Source organism: Populus trichocarpa, chromosome 10 (assembly GCF_000002775.5).
Source record: "Populus trichocarpa isolate Nisqually-1 chromosome 10, P.trichocarpa_v4.1, whole genome shotgun sequence".
In the NCBI taxonomy this organism is placed as follows: domain Eukaryota; kingdom Viridiplantae; phylum Streptophyta; class Magnoliopsida; order Malpighiales; family Salicaceae; genus Populus; species Populus trichocarpa.
The window spans coordinates 13,028,790-13,051,224 of record NC_037294.2 but is presented as its reverse complement, the minus strand read 5'-3'; the positions used below and the strand labels follow the sequence as shown (position 1 = coordinate 13,051,224).

Here is a 22,435-nt window from a genome sequence, read left to right as displayed (position 1 = left end):
TAGTCAGACCCGAAATATTTTTATTAATAATAATTAATTTATCAAACCCAAAAAAAAACAGAAATGAAAAAAACCAGCACATCCATCCTCTGTTTCCTCTCTCCAATCTCTCGTTGATCAATTCCACCCACAAACTCTCTCTCTCTCTCTCTCTCTCTCCTCCCTTCCCTCCCAGAAAATAAAAAGGAGAAGAGAGAAATAGGGCATGATCACCACGTCCCTATATCATTGCTAGATTGGATACAGAGAGGGAAGGAGATCTGATCGATATCTATTTTAAATTAAAATAAGTAAGCGAAGATAATGGGTACACTTCAGACATGGCGAAAAGCCTATGGCGCTCTCAAAGACTCCACCAAAGTCGGTCTTGCTCATGTCAATAGTGATTATGCGGTCCGTCTCTCCTTCTCTTCCTTTTTATTATAAATCTAATCGAATTTCTCTCTCTTTCTCTATTTTTAGATTGATTGATGGATTTTATTTTTTAAAAAAAATTAGGATTTGGATGTGGCCGTAGTCAAAGCAACTAACCACGTCGAGTGTCCTCCAAAAGAGCGCCATCTTAGAAGTTAGTACTCTTTCTTTCTCTCTCTCTCTTCGATTTTAATTTAAGGGGCTCTTCCAGTTTTGTGTTTTTTCCAGATAGTTATTTTTTTTAATGATTTGTTTGTTACAGAAATCTTGGTTGCCACGTCAACGATTCGGCCTCGAGCTGATGTTGCTTATTGCATTCATGCTCTTTCCCGCCGATTGGCCAAAACTCATAGTTGGACGGTATAGATCTCGACTTAATTCATTCGTTGATTTAATTCATTTTTTTAAAAAAAAATTTCATGAATTGGGGTTTGGCTTGATCGATATGTGCATTTGTCAATCCAATGCTACAACGTTTTTTTTTCGTGGAGTTGTTTAAAGCTACTATTTTTCTAATAAGAAACTATTAGTTTAGGTCGCTGTTCTCTTCATACATACTGTAATTTACACAGGGTAAGTGGCATTACCATTTCTTTATTGGCAGTAAAATTTCGTAGTTATTATACTGTATCAGCTTGACAGCACTCAACTATCAAATTCATAGAAGTTCACCATGCATTTACCCTTGTGTTTTGATATTTGTAATTTCTTTGCATTTTTTGCTTTTATTTTCTTTGGTGTTTTCTGGGTTTCACAAAGCTACCTAACTATATTGTTTTCAGATTCTCATGTTATATGTACTGTTGTATCCCATGCAACATAATTTCCAGTTTTTTCTTGGTGCACTTATCTAACTTTGATGCTGAAAGTTTTTGCTGTTGCAAAGTTCAATTTTATTCGACGTGGTTCAAATGTTTCTCGCTGATATATTACACCTTTGTTCGAGTACTTTATGTGAAGTTCTTGGAATTGATTGTTTAGAATTTGTTGTTACCCCCCCACCCCTTTTTTTTTTTTCCGGTGAAGATGCTCGTATCATGCTTTTTACTGCTGCTGCATTTTTAACAGGTAGCTTTGAAAATACTGATTGTGATCCATAGATTATTAAGAGAGGGCGATCCTACTTTCAGAGAAGAACTTCTGAATTTCTCCCAGAGAGGACACATCCTCCAACTTTCTAATTTCAAGGATGATTCAAGTCCTATTGGTAACTTGATACTGCTCTCTCTATCTCTCTCTCGGGCCACAAGCATTGGCCTCTAACTGCTCTTCATGAACTGAGTACCTTTATAGTTCTATTTTTTCATTATATTTCTTCTTCTTCAGCTTGGGATTGCTCTGCTTGGGTGCGTACATATGCACTTTTTTTGGAGGAACGGCTTGAGTGCTTCAAAATTCTGAAGTATGACATTGAAGCAGAGCGTCTTCCAAGACCTGGCCAAGGACAGGATAAGGTATGTCCCAGGATTAGCAATTCTTATTTTTCTAATAAAAGGAGGAAATATCAGAACATAGAAGACAGCAAGATTCTCTAGTTATTGAAAGTATTATCATCTATTAATTTCTCTCTTTCCCTATTCAGCATCTTTTAGTATTTTTTTGTTACTTTAAAAAGAGTTGCAATCTCATTAAAATGCGTGCGTAATTGCAAATGTCATACTCTTTCTTCCTCTCTCTCTCTCTCTGTTTTTTTTTTTTTTGGAACAAAGAACTGCTAAGTCTGTGCAGTAGTGCTGCAAGGACGGAGCTGATTGTAATTTTCCCTCGGTATTTGTTGATTCCTCCATGATCTTTTAGTCTTACCTTTCTTAAAATACTCTTTTTGGTTATTTTGATGAAAAATAATAATATCTTTCAAGATCCTCGAAAGAATTACCATGTCTAAAGCCCTCAAAGCACTACAGTAATAGGAGACTCCTTATGAAATGTCAATCACTACTACATGGACTGATCAAATGGTTAAATGCCCGCACAGCTTTTTTTCATGGAGGGTGCAAGCGTTTTCTTTTGCCTTGAACCTTCCACAATTTTGGCTTTTATTGTGATATAACATGTGGTGATTTTCATTGAAATTTGGACCATGTCCAGTCTAGAGACAATGCAGCACGACATAGCACAAGACAGTTCGGTACAACAATACCGAAGAAGCCCTAATGCTCCTAATCAAAAGGTCTTAACAAACTCATAATTATGAGAAAATAAAAGGATGCATTCTGCCTGAAATTTCAGAGTACAAGGTTCTAGAAAGACCAAGCTTAGAAGACCTGAACAGAAGAAGCCAGTGAAGGTTTAGGACATGGTTGTCCCGACCAGTCGGATCTTTTGTATTTTGTAATCTTGGAAACACCAGATTTGTGGTTCCTTTGGTTGCAAAATAACTCCTGCACATTATTTGCTTAGGAATCATTTGATGAGACTTGAGGATGTGATTTAGTCAAAAAGTGGCATTGCATTATGATCAAGATCAGCAGGCCTTCACAAAGGGTCTTTTGAACTTGCCCTATCGTGGCTTGGTTTCTGATTGGATGGCTTTATATTTTTAAAATTGATTGTGATTGATTAACAGCTAGGGAGTCCATAAATGGAAGCTTGTTTTTCTTTTTCCTTTTATTTTGTTGGCTTTGGTGTTTTTTTGAATTTCTTTCACTAAACTCACATTTTATCCACAAGAATATGCAAGCAGGAGCAAATTATTAAAGCTGATGTGGAATCTTGTTGATTTGGTTATTGACTTGCTGAAATATTTGGGTGAGACTGGCTTTCATTGATATGTAATGTTGCATTTAATTGGTTTTTGCCTATTTTAAGCAGGGCCACAGCCGGACTAGGGACTTGGACAGTGAAGAACTGTTGGAACAGTTGCCTGCCTTACAGCAGCTGTTGTATCGTCTTGTTGGCTGTCGGGTATGGAACTTCTTCTATCCATTGGTAAATTGTTATTTGAACACTCTGCAATGTTAAGTAGAACAAAAATTGATATAAATTTCTTTTACAGCCAGAAGGTGCAGCAGTTGGAAATTATATTATACAGTATGCTCTGGCTCTGGTAAGCCTGCCTCTCTCTGCTGTAATTATTGTCTTGCACAAGAATTTTGTTTCTGTATTTTCCATTTTGCCTTTTCTGTATTTATACTGCGTTAATTGCTTTGGGTTTATGAAGTTCACAAGTTATTCTAAAGTATCGTATAGCAAGAAAAGAATTGCGGAAAATTCAGTGTAGTTCTATCCGATTCTTCTTTTTCTGGCTTGCCTCTGCACAAAAGTCACTAGATCAATTACTCCCCTTATCTACTTAATTGCTACTTTAAAAACTCCTATTTACATCCACCTATTAAACTGCAGCAATTCTACATGAGTTTTCACACTTAATATGGCCATGTCCTTTAACCTGCCAACTGAGTGACAAAAGGATAGATTTAAATTGCGGAAGATACAGGTTTCATTTATGCCTCCTCTTCTTGTATTATGAAGTGGTTGCTGACCTTTTTGCTACATGCAATTTTCAGGTATTGAAGGAGAGCTTTAAAATATACTGTTCTGTTAATGATGGGATCATCAATCTTGTGGATAAGGCAATCTATTGCTCTTAGTTTTCATCACTGTGCAAGCATTTGGTTTTGTCTGCATTTGTTATTAAATCTTTCATTTTTTTGCAGTTTTTTGAGATGCCAAGACACGAAGCTATTGCAGCCCTTGATATCTACAAACGAGCCGGCCAACAGGTCATGTTGTCCATCAATTATTTCATTTTATCAACTCCTAAAATTTTCATTAATACATCGTTAATGTTGTAACATTCATTTTAGGACTGAAGTCTCCACAACTAAAAAGTTTTTTTGCTAGACATGGTGTTTTGCTGAAAAAAAATTGTTTATTCCCGCAGGCTGGTAACCTTTCTGATTTCTATGAACTATGCAAAGGATTGGAACTTGCTAGGAATTTCCAGTTTCCTGTTTTGAGAGAGGTATTTGATGCTATGAAGCAGGTTTAGAGTTTTCACTGGTTTAGTTATTTCATCCTTCCAATAGCATTAGTTTATGACTTTATTGTCCCGACCTTTTTCAGCCTCCACAATCCTTTCTTACAACCATGGAAGAGTACATAAGAGAGGCACCGAGAGTTGTTTCCGTTCCAAACGAGCCATTGGTCAGTGCCATTACTACACAAGAATGTCCAATGCATTTTCAATTTATGATTTGTTCCTCATATCAAATGTCTTTTTTGTTATATTGTTACTGGTTTAATATTTGATTAGCCTTCAGAAGCCCAGGATTTTTGGCTGTCAATCCGTTGCCTCTTCTTTTGTTAGAATGTCAGGTGGGATAATGGGTCAAGTTTGATGAGTATGTGGACTAGATTTCAGCCAATCATGAAAATAGAGAGAGGATTTGATGTTGGAAAAGAGGTCTTAGAGATACTAAGGTTTGATCATTTATTGTGCACAGAATTGATTACCCACAAAGAGCAAGATATTTAATACTATGTTGTAGCCGGAATTATAATTTGATAATCAGTTGGACGAGTGCCTCTAGATTGCAATGGATCAGTCCATGCCAATTATGGTGAAATGGAATTTTGTTGGAATAGCTGTCATACTAGGCCCTGTTATTCAGTATGGGATTTGAATGCTGGGCTTAAAGAACATTTCATAAAGAAAGCACGGCTGAAGATAAAATGTCATGATTGGATGAGCTGCACCTGCCATGATAGAAAAAAAAAAGATTTTATTGAAAAAAAATGTGAATTCCTGGAATGAATGTCAGTGGAGGTAAGATGAGAGAAACACACTGTAATTGATTTGGTTGTTTGAAATGGAAGCCCGATTACATCACCCACTATACATGATTCAAATCTCTTTGGAGGTTTTATAAGAGCCAAAATAGGGAGGAAATGAATGAGTCATGTGGCCATAGCAAGGATGTTGCTGCAAAATGGAATTATGGTTCTTGCTTGGCTAATTAAGAAAATAGCTCTCAACTTGGCTAAGTAGAAGAAAAGGATGTACAGTGCTGCATATTCAGTTATGCTATCTGGTCTCTTTCTCGTGCGATGTGTGCATGTGAGCTCATTCTTCCTTGATAAGGGATATCATTGTTAGAGGTTAAATGTTATAGGACTAATATGCGGTCATTTCAAACAGCTTCAATTGACCTACAGACCAGAAGAAGGTCCTTCAGAAGATGCCAAATCATCCGGTGATGAACCTGAGCCACCCCCTTCAGATGATGTTGCTGTCTCCAATGTTGAGATTGCTCCTCCTGCTTCTACAGCCCCTCCTCAGAACAGCGTAGACACTGGAGATTTGCTGGTAATCTCTTAGTTGTCAGTCAACTTTATGTTGATTGATAATTTCTGAGAACTAACCCTATTTCTTCCATTTTTTTTAACACCACCTTTCTCCCTTTTTGGTGTTTTTTAGGGATTGAATTATGCAGCTCCCGATGCATCTTCCATTGAGGAAAGCAATGCTTTGGCTCTGGCTATAATTCCATCTGAATCAAGTAACCAAACTTGTTCCCTTTTTTTTCTTCTGATCTCTTTCATTTGAGCAACTTCTATGATTCCTGGTGGCTTGCTTGCTTGCATATGTTAACCTGGGATATGCAACTCCTAATCTAACAGATGCTGCACCCACATTCAATTCTGCTGCTGGTCAAGCAAAAGATTTTGATCCTACTGGATGGGAACTTGCCCTGGTCACCACTCCAAGCAGCAATATTTCTGCCACTAATGAGAGGCAATTGGTAGGCCTTCTTTTCTTTCTTTCTTTCTTTTTCGTTTCCATACATACATACATGTATTGTCCATGGTCTTTTCTCTTTGTTGGTTAGCCATCATGAGAATGCATGGTGATATAATTATTTCTGTTGATGTTCTGGTAGGCATGTCGACAATGTTAATGTTGCAAAAAACCATTATAATTCAGCATTGACGAGGAAAAATATTTTAGACCAGATAGGTAGAAAATGATTGCTTCTCTGCATACCCTTTTCTTTCAGTTTCTATTAAGTTTTCATCAGTTAGTAATTGAGGAGCCAAGGAGTTTGAAGGCTTTATTTTCCATGCTTAAGGAGCTACTTAGACATGCTGCATGCGTTCCCATGTTGTTTGAGTGTAAATGTTTGTGCAGACAAATAGGCTTTTTTGTATTTGCTGGGGTTGTTTTGCATAATGTAATGTGTTTCAGACAGATTGTTTCAAGTCTGCCTTGTGTATAAAATGATCTTAAGTCTCGAGGAACTGAAGCTCTGAGCCTTGACACTTTCGGAACTTTGCTTGGTATTTTTGTTTCAGTTATTGACAATATCTGTGCATATGATTGAAATTGTTTTAAGAATAGCAAGCATATTGACTGGTTATTCTCTTCAACTATCGTGTTCTATTTTTTATGAATGTCAGGCTGGTGGCTTGGACTCGCTCACTCTGGACAGTTTATACCATGAAGGAGCATATCGAGCTGCCCAGCAGCCTGTTTATGGAGCACCAGCCCCTAATCCATTTGAGGTACAAGATCCATTTGCTTTGTCAAACAGCATTGCTCCTCCTCCTTCGGTCCAAATGGCAGCAATGGCTCAACAGCCGCACAATCCTTTCAGTCCATATCAACCTCCCTACCCACAGCCACAGCAGCAACATGTGATGACGAGCCATGCAAATCCTTTTGGTGATACAACAGGGTTTGGGGCATTTCCTGCCCATCCTGAGACTAATAATCCCTTTGGAAGCACAAGTCTTTTGTAATCATTTGTTTTTGGAGATTTGAGGAGTGTGATATAGATGGTGCATCGGTTTACATCCTGGAAATGAGAAAAGAAGTGTGGGATAGGGTTTTTACTGACACCCACAAGCGTGACGGTTTGCGGAATGGATCTTACATTGGTTTGGGTTGTGAAAGTTAGGTGGTGGATGTGTATTATTTGACAACTAGTTGATACGGATCCCAATTTTCTCATAATTAATTTTTGTAATTTCTCCCCTTGTGCATGATTGTAGATATATTGATAATAATTACTTGTGTTGAATTCTCGGTAGACTTTTGACCTGACTTTTTTTTTACCCGATACTTTATCTCTAGTGTGATTGTTTGTTTGTTATGTTGAATGATACCTCGGGTACAAAAGTTGTTATACAGACCACTGAATAACGACAACACTAGGAATCATATGGAGTTCTAGGAAAGTTGTTCCGTTGTAGTCAGTTGAAGGCTTCAGCTCTTAGAGATGCAAAGGAGATGATAAGAATGCTAGGACGCACTGGGCTCCAGCAGCTTCTGTGAAACCATCGGCCGAAGGGGAAAAGGAATTTGGGATTTGTGAAAGCAAGGATTAAGAAACGAATCCACATGCCAGGATGGAGCTTCTTATGTCTCGCAGAGCATCTGATGAGGTATACAATGTTCTTTTTGAGCTAGATATATAACAAAGGTGGTCAGATAGCCTTCTCTCTTTTTCTTTAGGTTTTGTGGGATACCTAATATTATTTTGCATTCCTGTTTTGCAATCACAAATTCCTTGTTTTTTTTAATGGGATAGATGTCCAAAGCACAAAATAGGGCATTCACCAAAATATATATTGATTTACGTTAAATCTGTCGCCTGCCCCATCTAGCAAGTTCCTAAAGTCAACTCCGAAGTAGATGGTAATTTCATTGATTATACCATCAGGTTACCAAGTTAAGGTTTCCTTCTTTCATGAGAGAGTTTATTGGATAATGAAAATGTACATCTTTGGAAATTCTCAGTTCCTAAAGCCGTGCTAGTTGATAGCTTGTGATTTAGCACGCGGGCAATTGAGAGGAAGTGAAAAGTTTCAATTTGCTTATTGCCATGAAAAGGCTGCCGGCAAGAGAGAGTGTTACCCAAGATGACTTCTCTGAGAAAGTTGTGTTATGAAACAGTAGCAGCTCGGAACTTCAAATTATTAGCCTGCCGGACATGATATAAGAAGTGAGATTGTTTACCTTTAAGTTTACAGCACGGTGCCTACTCACCGTCATCTTTTGGAGCCGGCAGTTGATCATCCCCGTCCTTTAATATTTAGTAAGCAGCATGCAATGTGCAATGCGTATTTCGAATCTATGTGGACAGGGGCCCTGCTCATATGATGATATCCTGGCACGTGCATCTAAGTCACAATTATATCCCCCATCCTCTCGTTTTAGCCTTAAGTAAATAAACAAGGATTAGGTCATTATTAGCGACTAAAGATCTATACATGGTCTTGAAGATCTTTATACTAAGATACCACTTTGCTTAATTTCCATTTGCTGTTTTTCCCTGTACAGAAGAATTAGAACATAAGAGTCGGCCAATGATCTAATGCAATGCATGTTTAATCAGGACAGACAATGTTTCATCTCGCAAACATTTGTCTTTCAGCTTTATATGGAACTAGAAAAATCTGAAGCCAAGAGGCATTACTTTTCATAATCAGAGGCAAGCATGCATGTGAAGTGCAGGTTTTCTTCAAAGCCAAAAGAAGGGGAGAGCAACAAAGCAAAAGGAGAGTAAGGTAAGCAGAAACATGCATGGGGCAATAATAAAGCATAGGAAAAGAGAAGGAACCCATGTCCCACCTCTTCAAACACTCTCAAATCACCATCATTACCGCGGCATACCAGCCCCCATTGATATAAATATTGTAGAATTTGCCTTTGTTCATTTCTCGCTCCTCTTGTACCTTCTCTTCCTCTTTTCTCATTTCTTTTCTTGGTTAGTGGTATCCTGTTATTTATCACAAATCCACAGCTGTTTTTCATGTCATTATTTGCTTTCCTATGTTGTTAATCATTCGATCCTTTTCCGTGGGAAAGAAGATCACAGATTAGGACACTTAATTAATTTTAGAAAATAAAAAAAGGACCGACAAAACTAGTAATTTATTCTTCGGTTCTTGCTTCTATGTATTGTACTAATTAATATTCTTATGCTACCTACCTTTTTGATGTCTAAAGGATGGTAAGAGTTTCCGAATCTTGCAAAATTCTATGTTTGCTTAGTTTCTTTGCAAAAAGAGCTACTGCATCATCACAACAAAGAGTTTAGGAGGGATATATCATTCGAATTTATTATTTTTAAAATAAATTTGCATTGAAAACAATTTAAAATGCATATATTAGATATTGTACATGTATTTGATATAATTGAAAAAATCACTTTAGCATATATGATGAAGATATTGCATATAGAAGCATGAAGACTCGGAAAATGGAGTTCTTTCGCTTTTGCCGATTGATGGAGCGCTCGGGCATGCTCCACAAAGAAATTTTAGTTTACCGACATAAATAAAGCTTACCGAACACTATGAGATAGCGTTTTAAATGTCGACAAGCACCTTGAACTAAATGGAGACTAGGAGCCTAGGAGGTGTTTGATACAGTGTTTTTTTTTTTTTTTTGGTTTCTTATGATTGTATATATTTTTTAAAAGTGTTTTAGTTTGAAAAAAAATGAAGTAATGTAATTTTTTTATGTATTTTAATGATTTTGATATGTTGATATTAAAAAAAAGTTAAATATAATTTTTTTAATATATATATTTTTTTTAAATCGTTACTGTAATTCTAAACGGCCAGTGTGTTTGGGAATATGATTATAGTTGTTTTTTAATGTGTTTTTCATTCATAAATGTATGAAAATATTATTTTTTTTATTTTTTTAAAATTATTTTTGATATTAGCGCATCAAAATAATCTAAAAATATTAAAAAATATATTAATTTAAAGTAAAAAAATAAAAAAAAAAAGTAAATTTTTTTTAAAATATTTTTAAAATACAAAAACAAACAATAATATGTTTGGAAACGCAGATTATGCAAATCCTTTACCAAACGGCACTAACTGTCTAACCATAGGTCCGGTACCACCTAAAGGCTGGGGGAGTAGCTATGCAGGGAAACGAGATGACCTCATGACCTTGAATTCTACAGGCGCTCCACACCATCACCGAATCACACCTCTGCTTGCTTGGACTAAAATAAGGGACCAAATTGACCGCTACATAAGATGAGGTCACTAACAGTGACCCGAGAGCACCCTTTTTTTTTTTGGGTCAAAGACTAGTGGCTTATCCTTTATTTTTAGTCGTAAGTTTAGTCTACGATTGATGATTTTTCTTAATATTATTTATTTTATTTTATTTTATTTTAAAAAAAATACTGGTAATGTTATAATTGAAATTTTAACATATCTCTAGAGTTTTTTTTTTTCTCTCATCTCTCCTCTTACCTGCCTATATATTATTATTTTAAATAGCAATAAGCTATAAAAATTATTTTTTAAAATAGCAATAAGTGTGAATTATTTTATTTAACTATTTTTAGTCAATTATATTATTTCACGGATATCTCTGAAAAGATATGCTAAAAACCAAAATTAGCCATCCTAAAACCTTGCAGATTAAAACAGTGCCCTGGAGGAAGAACCGGGGACCGGGCCATGTAGATTTGACAGTTCAACTATCATCAGTGCTTATCTCAACTGAAATAGATTTCTTTGAAGCTTTGACAAAAAATATGATGTCTATCTTGCGGTCATCCATCTCTTACACAGCCCTTTCAAACCTTAATCCACCTTAAATAAATACACGTGCATACTTTGCACAGCCATATTACTACATATCTTGAGAATTTCATGTACTTGTAACTATGGTATTTTATAAAGTATAGCTTAGTTTTATTAACTAATATGCAGCATAATTTTGTAGTTTTGATGTGAATAATTACAAAATAAAAACTTGATATGTAGAGGCAAATCTTATTCTAGCTTTGATCTAGATGATTATAAAAGAAAGCTTAATATGGATAGCGAAAAAATAAAATTAAAAAGGGTCAAAATATTAGTTATTTTATTATTTAGATTAAAATATAAATATTACTAAGAGAGGGGCTGGAAAAAAAAAATTACAGGGCAGAACCCTGCCAGCCCTCCTGTTTTCGCCCTTGCTTACAAACCTTTCATTCTTCGTCGATAACCATACTCTATAATCTCATCAAAAAAAGTTGTAAACCTAGATGGAGGTTTAATAATTAATATAATTCATATTACTTTTAAAATTATGTTTCTATTTTCAGTAATTTTTTTTTTGGAAACTGAGATTTCTTTTACACGGGTAATCTTAATATTTTATTAGTCATAATTACATTTTTTTGAAAAACATCATAAATTTATATTCCATAATTTTCTTAACTTTTTTTTCTCCTTTAATTATTCGGATCCTCTTTCTAGACTAAGGTTTGATTACCGATATCAAGCCTTCCTTTCATGAGTATCCACATTAAAACTAGAAGATCGATGACGTGACATGTTGATTAATAAAATTCTACTAATTACAATATAAGCACTTTAAAGGCTCTTGTACACTATACAATAAAAAAAGACATAGAAAACAAAATTTGTGACCGTGACCTAAATAGCAATGGCCCTTGTTCTTGACCAGCTAAATTGAATGCTTAAAATTAAGGTTAAAGGGTCATGATTGGAAATGAGAACAGGGTGTATAATTATTATAAAAGATTAAGCTAAATTAATACTTTGTTATTTGCTAGGTGATATCTTTACAGCCACGCGAGGCCATGAGGATTATGGCCCCTCCATTTAATTGAGACCACGGCATTGGTCGGCACCAGCAACATTTCTCCTTTTGATTTGATCAATCTTGTGTTCGTACCTATACTCTAGACATCAGATTTGAAGTTTTTACAGAATTAGGCACGTAATCTTGGACCATGGAGAATAATGTGGGCCAATGCTATGCCAATTTCAAAATATGTGAGCAATTTTTTGAACCAGCACGGACCCTTTTCTAGAAAAATAAATTCAAACAAAATATTGGGGGTGGGGATGATGATTTGGATATTGAAGGGAGCCTTTTTAAATTGCAAAACGGTATGGAAAGAAGAAATTTTTAGCTCCTCTTTTGAAAATTATAATGTGACTCTCATGGCGATTAGAATATTGTCTTTTTGGTCAAAATTTTAAAGTTAAAAGGGAAAGACAGAGAGGGATGAATCCAGCAAAAAAGCTCTCCAAGGTTTTTTTTTTTTTTTTCCCCCGCACATATATAATATTTCAAAGTTGCGTAAGTTAGCTGGTTAAAAAATTGCAAAAAAGGGGTGTGGACAGTGGACACCTTTCATACTCGAACTCCTATCATATAGTTCTGAGCTGGCAACCAGAAATCTATATGTTTGAACAAAAGCAGAGAGTTGAAAATGTTTGAAATGTTTTTTAAAATAATTTTTATTTAGAAATTTATTAAAATAGTATTTTTTATTTTATTTAAAAAAAATTATTTTTGACATTAATATATTAAAATAATTTAAAGATATACAAAAACTAATTCTAAGTGAAAAATTAAATTTTAAACTAATTATCTTTTTATATTTTAAAATTATTTTAGTATGCTTATGTGATCAGTATAGCAAAATCGAAGCACGGAGTATTATTGGTGTAAACATGACTAAAGCAAAAGCGATTTGGATGGGTAACGCAAAAAAAAACAAAACAAAACAAAAAAAACAGAATTGGATTCCTTAATTTAAAATCAAAACGGGAGTTTTTTTTTTAAAGATGGTTTATATTTTATATAGTTTCTCTGTCGATTTAAGCTTCCAATCTCAATCTTTGTTGTTTGTTTTTCTTTTTAATTCAATCAAATAATTTTTTAAATGCTTTCTATTAAAATGACATGGAAAATGATTGTTTACTTTTAAAAATATCAAATAAGAAAATGACATGGACAAATGAGATATTAGATGACAGAAAAAATACCATGATTTCATAAATAAAATTAAAAGTACCTCATTTTGGTAATAAAGTTTTAAAAGTATCTTATTTTGGGGAAAAACTCAATGATAACATCGAAACGTTTCAAATTTTATGTTAAAACAATTCCAGCTAGCATTTTCCTTTTCTGTTTTTGTATCAATTTACATGATTTGGATTTCACGAGATAAAAAGAAAAATAAGTAAAATAAGTATTTAAATTTTTATGATTTTTACTGGATCGAGATCTAATCATTTATTTAATTTGAATTTGATAAATTTAAACATGAGAGAGAGAGAGATGGAGATTTGTTTGGTAAGTGCTGCATGGCAATTGGCACGTGTGGTGTTGTCCTGACAAGGGCATAATTTAGAGCTTAGGCATGATAATTATGAAAATCTGGAAAGTATGATGAAATGGGGGTGGTCGGTTTGTGGCGGTGCAGCCTCAGCCTACCCCAACCCAACTAGCAACACCTACTTATTAGTATTCTGAATTCACGAGTCTTGTTTATTTTGTCAACACGTAATTATTTCCAGAAAAACTGACCGAAAAAGAGATCACCTAATTCCCTTTTTTTTTAAAAAAAAAAAAACAGAGATCACGGAACTTTAATGGTCGATTCAAATTCGAATTTCCACCGAACCTCCTGAGTCAAAATCATGTAAACAGGTTAATTTAATAAAAGACAAAACAGAAAAAATAGTGAAGCTTAATTTAAAATAAGATTGATGGACCAAACTATATATATATATATATATATATAAATAAAGCAACTCAAAAAAATACTCGGGTTAACCGATCAAATATATTACTCAGATCATGAAATTGGTATAACTTGATTGAAAGAAAACAAAAAAAAATCATGAAGTCCATTCTTCAAGAAAAAATAATATCAAATGATGAAATAAAAAAAAAAATAATGTCAACTTTTCACAATAATCATTAAATAGAAAACGTCATTTCTAAAAAAAATCATAAAATTCAATTCTCAACAAATCAAATGTTGAATGATGAAATTGCAACAAAATCAATTATATAAAAGGATTCAAAAAGAAATAACAATTGAGAGAATGAGAACCAAATTTAAAATAAAAATAAACAAGAGGACAACTTAGAATTTTAAATTAATGGAGGAATTAAAAAGAAAAATCGAATTCACATAGAGATCCAAAAAAGATTAAAATCAAAAGAAGAATTAAATTTGAAAAGTATAACAAATTACAATTATGGATCAAATGATAAAATTAAAAGCAAATTGAAATTTGACAAAAAAGACAAGAAAAAAAAGAATTAAAGTTGAAACATCAATAAATAAGAGGACAACTCTGAAATTTTGAATGACTAACACAAATTTCGAGAGGATGGGAGAGAAAAGAAAAAAAGAAGAGATAAGAGTTTGTCAGTGACACACTATCGATAAACGACGCCACACGTCTCTCCACACTAAAGAAGACACCTTGGCCTTTCCTAGGCCATTGCGAAAGCTATCGTTTAAATGCCGGAAAACACCACACATGTCGCTGGAAGACCGTGGCGCCTCCCATCCACGGGCGCATATGTTGCATGTGTTAACCATCTCTGGTTTCTAAATTATATTTTATATCTATTAAAATATTAAATTGACATCAATTAACTTGATTATAACTAAAAAACGAGGATGAAAATTAAAATAAAAAAACCATTAGACCATGGTAAAATAACTTTTGCTTTTAAAATTATTGTAGTCATTTAACTTTGCATTAGAAATATAAAAATACCAAGTTGTCCTAACCAATAAACCTTGCAAAAAAATCATATTACTATTGATTTTTTTAAAAATGATAAATTGATAATTATATCTTTACAATCCAAGGCGAAAATACAATGAAACCCTAATCCATTTTAGTGTGTTTTTTTTTTTTTTAATTTGAATTCTCATAGCAGAGGACAATGCTGTCACTATCTACCATGCATAGCTTTGATATTTTGATGAAATGAATATGTTATTGGTCTTTAGTTATTTTTTTTCCTTGAAAGGGAGGGAAAAACTGACGACTGATTCTTAAAAATCTCGAACGCTAAATAAAATGGTTTAAAAAATCGTGACAGTAATCGTTGGTTTTATTTATTTTAAAAGAAAAATATATAAAACAAACAATTTTTTTTTTTATTTCTGTTTCTAAAAAGTTTGAAACAAAACTGTAAATATATCAAAGACTCTCCCGTTCATATAATTCTTGCTAAAAATTCTCGTTGGAATCGGCAATTAATTCGAAACTTCAGTTTCTGGGCTTTAGAGCCACATAACTTATAATTCAAATGCATCTGTAATAAAAGACTGCCTAATCTCCATCACCTTAATGCATATTATGTGAGGGTAACTGCCTTGGACAATTCCATCGTCGTTGATTTTGGTGATTGAAGTGTCATTTCAAATTTTAGTTTATGCTACAATTTATTAATAAACATAATAAACGTAACCTAAAGAAAATGGGAAACATTTATCCATGCTCAACGTTAAAATGAGCACCAATAAAATGTTAATTTAATGATTAAGACACTACTATATCCCTAAAAAGATAAAAACACAAGTTGAAATGAGCACCGATAAGATCATCTAAACCAGAAAAATTTGTTGTTCAAACCCAAGCAAATTAAAAATTTAGTAGCATGTTTGTTTTTTTATTTTAAAAATGTTTTTAAAAATTAAATTTTTTTTATTTGCTTCAAATTTTTTTGATGCATTAACATAAAAAATATTTTAAAAAAACAATTACTATCACACTATTATCATATTAAAATTAAAGGTGGCGTTGTTTGTTAAAAGACAGAGAAATAAATAGCAGAAGAAAACAAAAATTCATATAAAAACAAAGAAACCTCATGAGATAAGAGAAAACAGAGCTGCATAATGGACTGGAGCATCTTGGCGTCCTGATTGGGCCCCTTACTTTATTTCGAGAGTGGTCCACCAACTCATTTGTATGGTGGGTGGGCCACCCCATTTTTGTACCCAGAGAAAGCCGAAGAATAAGGTGGGGAATAGAAATGGCCTCTCTTTTTTTATTATTATTATTATTTTTTTAAAAAATATATATATATATATATATATACACACACACACACATGGCTCTCTCCTTCTTTGGATGTTGAAGTTCCGATGTTCAAAAATTAAAAAATAATAATAACAATAACAATTTTTTTAACAGAAAAAATATTGAATTTAAAAATAAAAAAATATTATAGCATTTAAATTCAACATATATTCATGTTATTATTTAAAAAAAAAACCTTCAAATTTTATATTCAAACATGATAAAATAAATTTTGTATTAAGGCATTTGAGTCTTGGTTTGGCTCCTTCCTATTCAAACCGCCTTTTCAACATTGTAAAATAAAATCACCTCTCCATCTACTTCATCACTTCTTCTCCCTCTCTTTCTCTCTCTCTCTCTCATTGAAAACAGTTTCAGTCTTCTTGTCTGATAACATTCTGCTTCGATAATCCTCAATATCTCTCTGTATATTGAAGCCATTTAGCTTCATCTTTTGATATCTTACCATACTCCATCTGTGTCTTTGTACATAGCAAGAACCATGGTTGGTAACAAGTTTGCAACCATGCTTCAAAGAAACACCAATAAGATCACTCTTATTCTAGTCTATGCAATCCTTGAATGGATTCTGATCATTCTCCTCCTCCTAAACTCTCTTTTTTCTTATTTAATTATCAAATTTGCTGATTACTTTGGCCTTAAAAGACCCTGTCTCTGGTGTTCTAGGCTTGATCACTTCTTTGAGCCTGCAAATTTCCAGAATTCTTATAGATCTCTTGTGTGTGATGATCATGCTAAAGAGATTTCCAAACTGGGCTATTGTTCAAGTCATAGAAAACTTGCTGAATCGCAAGATATGTGTGAGGGTTGCTCATCATCATCATCGCATGGTGAATCGTTGAGCAAGTTTGCCTTCTTTCCTTGGATGACTCAACTTGGTGTCCTTCAAGATTTAGGGGGTGATAAGGTAAGTGAAAATGGTGAGGAGGATTTGAAGTGTTCTTGCTGTGGTGTTTGCTTGGACACAAAACTATATTGTGATGATTACTATCTAATTAAGCCTTCTTATTGGGGTGATTCGGATTTTACCCAGAAAGGAAATTTGGTTTTGGAACATCAGGTTGATAACACAGTTGATGTAGATGATCATTCTGATAGAGAACGATCGGATTTTGTGAGTGATTTTTGTGAAGGAGAACAGGGGATTGGTGAGAACCGGGGAATTGAGATTGGAAACGGGGAAGAGGAAGTGAAGCAGAATTTTTCATGCTCTGTTTCCAATTTTTATTGCAAGGAAGTGGTTGCTGATGACGGTGAAAAAGAAGAAATGGTTATGAAAAAAGAAGAAGAACCGGTCAAGAAGGATGATTTGAATGTGCAAATGGATAACCCACCTGGTGACCAGCCTGCGATGGTTCAAGCTGGTAGCAGTAAAGACACGGCTACCGAGATTCAACCTCAGCATCTAGAGTTTTACATTGATCAAGATGATTGTCACTTGATTCCAGTTGAACTGATCGGTTTCAATTCCACAGAGAAACAAATTCCAAAGAGACACGAGAAGGGAGTGGAGGAAAACAGTGGCAATGAAGATTTCGTTTTGGAGTTTGATAAGCAAGTTGGAACACAATATGAATTGGTTGTGGAGGACAGGAGCAATTTAGAAGAGGAAGTGCCATTGCTCTCGGTCGATGATAATGAGGAGGAACCTTCGGTTGCAGTGGTTGAGTCGAGGGAAATACTCGAGAAAGAGAGCTCCTCAAGTAGGCATTCAGATTTGGATTTGGTGGAGGAGGAATGTGAGCACGTTGCCACTGCTCAACCAACTCATACCCCTTCTAATGATGGCAATCATGCTCAAGAAAGCGCACTGATAGCGGGAGAGGACGTGGATTCAGATTACAACCAAGGTACGCATTCAATTTTGTTTAATCTAAATTTTACTTAGTGTTCCATATTGAATTCCCATTTGATAAGTTCGTAGTATGTGCAGTGTCTGAAGAAGTACTTCAAATGCAAAGTGATGAAATAGAAGCAGATGTCTCGATAGGAACTGAAATTCCTGATCAGGAACAAATTGATGACGTTCATTATGTCGAAGAAGTTTCTCCTTCATATTCTTGCATGCAGGAAGACCCTTCAACTAGTGATGCCGATTATCATGCATATGAAGATCATGGTAAGCTTACTTCCTTATACTATCATTTCAGAACTTAATTGTTACAGTATGTGCATATGATTTTATTTGATTTAGTTTAGATGAATTGTTCATTGCATTAGGCTCTAAGCAAGCTGAGGAAGATGCAATAGAATTTAGGACCATAACTGTGGAGACTGGCGAGCCATCATTGCATACAGAGAGCAATGAGCTTGAGGAAGATAAAATTCCCGATACGCCAACTTCTATGGATAGTCTTCATCACCTACAAAAGAAACTGCTACTGCTTGAAAGAAGAGAATCTGGTACGGAGGAGTCTTTGGACGGGAGTATCATTAGTGACATAGAAGCAGGTGATGGAGTTTTGACTATGGAGAAGTTGAAATCAGCTCTGAGAGCTGAAAGGAAGACGTTAAGTGCTTTATATGCAGAACTAGAAGAAGAAAGAAGCGCCTCTGCAGTGGCAGCCAGCCAGACAATGGCAATGATAAATAGACTTCAAGAAGAGAAGGCTGCAATGCAGATGGAAGCATTTCAGTATCAGAGAATGATGGAAGAGCAATCAGAGTATGACCAGGAAGCTATGCAGCTTCTGAGCGAACTTGTGGTAAAGAGAGAAAAAGAGAAAGCAGAGCTAGAAAAGGAGCTAGAAGTATATCGAAAGAAGGTACAGGATAATGAGATGAAAGATAAATTGATAATGTTGAAAAGAAGGAAAGATGGTAGCACAACAAGTGTAACCACTTCGCCTTCCTGTAGCAATGCCGAGGATACTGATGGACTATCTGTCGACTTGAATCATGAAGGGAAAGAAGTAATTGAAAGCTTTGATAACCATCAAGAAAGTAGTCACCCGAATACTCCAGTTGACGCAGTTCTATATCTGGATGAATCGTTGGCTAATTTCGAGGAGGAGAGGGTATCAATTGTAGAACAACTTAAGGTTTTGGAGGAGAAGCTTTTTATGCTGAGTGATGAGGAGGAGCAACATTTCGAGGACATGAAACCAATTGAGCATCTATATCAAGAGAATGGCAATGGCTACAGCGAGATTTGTGATTATAGCAGTGAATCAAATGGAGTTGCAAATGGTCAACACAAGGAAATGAATGGAAAGCATCATCAAGAAAGAAGAAACATCGGTGCAAAGGCAAAGAGACTTCTCCCACTTTTTGATGCCATTGACACAGAAAGTGAAGATATACTAAATGGGCACTCGGAGGGGTTTGATTCTGTTGCATTGCAAAAGTCGGTTAACAAATTTGACATGAATAGCAAGAAGCTCGCTGTTGAGGAGGAGGTGGATCATGTCTATGAAAGGCTACAAGCACTTGAGGCAGATAGAGAGTTTCTTAAGCATTGCATGACCTCCTTGAGGAAAGGAGATAAGGGGATAGAGCTGCTGCAAGAGATTTTACAACATCTTCGTGATCTAAGAAATGTGGAACAACGTGTGAGGAACTTAGAAGACGGTGCTCTGTAGTGCAACTGTTCTCAGCCTCATCAAAGAAGAGAATAGGTAAATCTGCTATGCCTTAGTCAAATTCTAGTGTCACGTTCTCTTCAAAAACTATAATGTGTAGTCAAGATGGATAGAAATTGATTGATTTATCATCTGTTTTGGTAATGCAGATTGAATTTTTGAGGTTGATCAATAGCTGCAAATTCAATATGGAAGAGCCCTGACATTCTTGTTCAAGGGATACGACCAAGTGCAATGCCACATTTTCAGAAAAATATTTCATGTGGGAAGCCCCTCGATGGAGGGGGAGGCTCCTGCGATGGTCTTTTTGGTGATCTTGGTGGACTATGAAATTGAAAGTCTGCCCTCTTTTTTTTTTCTTTTTCTTTTTCCTTTTAACAGTTTTTGATGTCCAAGTAAGCCCAATTTTTTGGCGGGTTCAGCTTATCATCCCCTTTTGAGGGGAAGGAGGATGGTGAGTGCATGTGTGTGTAGGCTAGTGAAGTGAAGCCAAGCTGTCATTTGTATGTTTGAGAAAGGGCCTGGCTTGCAAAGCTGGAGTGATCAACAGAGATTCCAGTGCCAGGTGCATAGGTATTAGTTTATTAGACAGTTAGGACTAGAACACTCTGTCAGTTTTTTTAATATCTTTGGGAAGGAAAGGAAAAGGGTAAGCAACGCCAGCCTCTCTTCTTTCTCAGCCTTGCATCATTTCATCATGTGGGTTTTGTTTATTATTTGTAAGGGCTAAGTTGAGTTACTTGTATACTAAATGTATCCATTTGTAAAGTACATAAAGTGAGTGGGTGTTTCCTCTGTTTTGGAGTTTCCTTGTGCTGTATATTCTTTGTTATGAGGACTGACAGAGACGTGTGTTAAAAAATTATATGGAAGTAAACTAGTAGATGATTAGAATAAGAAGCAAAGATTGCTTTCACATTTGATGATGCTTAAAGCATCAAACACCTCTTGGTAAGGTACAGGCCAACAAAACTTGAGTAAACAGGAGACTTGTTGCTTTTGTTAAAATCTTGCAGGATTAGCTTACCTGTGGTATTGAAATTGAGTTCTCTGAATTGGTATAGGAGTTCAAGGATCCATGAGTGCATGGAAGAACAAGGCTTTTTTTCTCAACCAAAAAAAAAGATGGTTTTCCCTACGTTGTTTCAGGAATCACAGCTAGGACTCAGAAAAAAATGCTCCACAGGCCTGCAAAACAACCAGGGAAAAAAAATAATTTGGATAGCAAGAACATTCAGTGTCAGAGGAAAGCCCTAGATGCATATGCATGGAAATCATCATTGTTGTCGGATTTAGAGGTAAGCTGAAATGATTACTTGGATCACCCGCCAGGGACATTATATTTAAATGCTCAGCAACCATGGCAGTCCTCCAGCATGTTAATCAAGTAGGTCCTTTATAATCTGTCCTGAGCTGCCCTAACCTATTAAAAATCCTATCCCCTATTCGAATCACATTCTAAATCTATCCCACCAAATCAATTACATGCTTGTAACACCTGTCTCCAATGAATTCATTGCTCAACCAGCACTTCTTCTATCCTCCTATGGCTAGGAGGTTTTGGATTCAGACCTCGATTTTATGACAAAAATTAAAAGGGAATTGCTGCTGTTTGCACAGCCTTCTTTTCTTTTCTTTTCTTTTTATCTAAAGAAATCAATTTTTCTCTGTTAGCTATTCCGAGATAATATAATTCCATCCAGCCAGCGTTCTATAAAAATTTATTTAAAATTTATTTTTTTATGTTTTTGTGTTGTTTTGATATATTAATGTCAAAAATAATTTGTAAAACATAAAAAAATATATTATTTTAATATATTTTAAAATAAAAAAACATTTTAAAAAATAACCACATTCACAAACACTCATAATTCGGTGTAAAACAATGTTTTAATTCGTTAATTGAACATCTATATCACTTAACAGTAGTGCAAGTCTGCAGCCATTCCCCTAATATTCTTTCCACGTGCGCTATCATTTGTTTAGTTTACATGAAGGCAGCCTTCTCTTACAAAAACCAATTTTCCTTCACTTTCTTTCTTCTTCTTTTTTGTTTCAAAGTAAAAGATGCAGAATTGCAGCTGCTCTAATCATTTTTCTCACCATGTTTCAACAACTTTCGGCGGTGCTTCACAACATTAATAACAAAGAAGTCAAGGTTTGGTGGCTTTCATAATGTTTCTGATTAATACCATCAATTGTGATGCAGAGATGCCCCCATGTTCACGTACCAACCTTTACTTAACTTGAGAAGATCAGACTATGGTCCTAGCTAGGGTTAATGAGTAGATTATCAGGGTCTCTTTTTTAAGGGAGGTCCTCGTGTGAGCTAAGAGATCATGCATCCCCAATCAACCTTGATCTCTCCCTGAATAAGCTGGCGTCGGTGACACGTGTTAGTTCTATGTGGGTGTGATGGTTTAAAACTAAAGTTTTTAATATACGGTTTGAATAACAAAAATTGATGATGGCAAGGAGGTTGATTCTATTTTAGCAAACAAAGGTTGAGAATCATGTAATAAAACAAATGGCTGGCTGACTCTGCCTCTTAGCTCATCTTCTTGACCAGAGAGGAGAAG

The 22,435-nt window shown here is 35.0% G+C and overlaps 2 protein-coding genes across 5 annotated transcripts; both read left to right on the top strand.

Moving 5' to 3' along the window:
- The first annotated feature begins 48 nt into the window (after positions 1–48).
- On the top strand, positions 49–7,445 carry LOC7459770 (putative clathrin assembly protein At2g01600). The gene is made up of 15 exons (XM_024610460.2): positions 49–393; positions 499–568; positions 677–774; positions 1,483–1,621; positions 1,741–1,868; positions 3,226–3,318; positions 3,410–3,460; positions 3,921–3,986; positions 4,071–4,136; positions 4,298–4,378; positions 4,480–4,560; positions 5,555–5,722; positions 5,834–5,915; positions 6,037–6,158; positions 6,814–7,445. The coding sequence occupies exons 1-15, from the start codon at positions 304–306 to the stop codon at positions 7,153–7,155; spliced, it is 1,677 nt and encodes a 558-aa protein (XP_024466228.1). The 5' UTR covers positions 49–303; the 3' UTR covers positions 7,156–7,445.
- Positions 7,446–16,537: 9,092 nt separating this feature from the next.
- Positions 16,538–20,652, top strand: LOC18102549 (myosin-binding protein 2). 4 transcript variants are annotated; one of them, XM_024610251.2, is made up of 4 exons: positions 16,538–18,125; positions 18,200–18,394; positions 18,475–19,892; positions 20,006–20,652. In XM_024610251.2, the coding sequence occupies exons 1-3, from the start codon at positions 16,757–16,759 to the stop codon at positions 19,854–19,856; spliced, it is 2,946 nt and encodes a 981-aa protein (XP_024466019.1). In that variant the 5' UTR covers positions 16,538–16,756; the 3' UTR covers positions 19,857–19,892; positions 20,006–20,652. The 4 variants fall into 4 exon arrangements, with proteins under 4 accessions (XP_024466019.1, XP_024466021.1, XP_052312287.1 ...); XM_024610253.2 differs by having other exon boundaries at positions 16,539–18,125; positions 18,496–19,892; XM_052456327.1 differs by having other exon boundaries at positions 16,540–18,125; positions 18,209–18,394; positions 18,496–19,892.
- Positions 20,653–22,435: the final 1,783 nt, after the last annotated feature.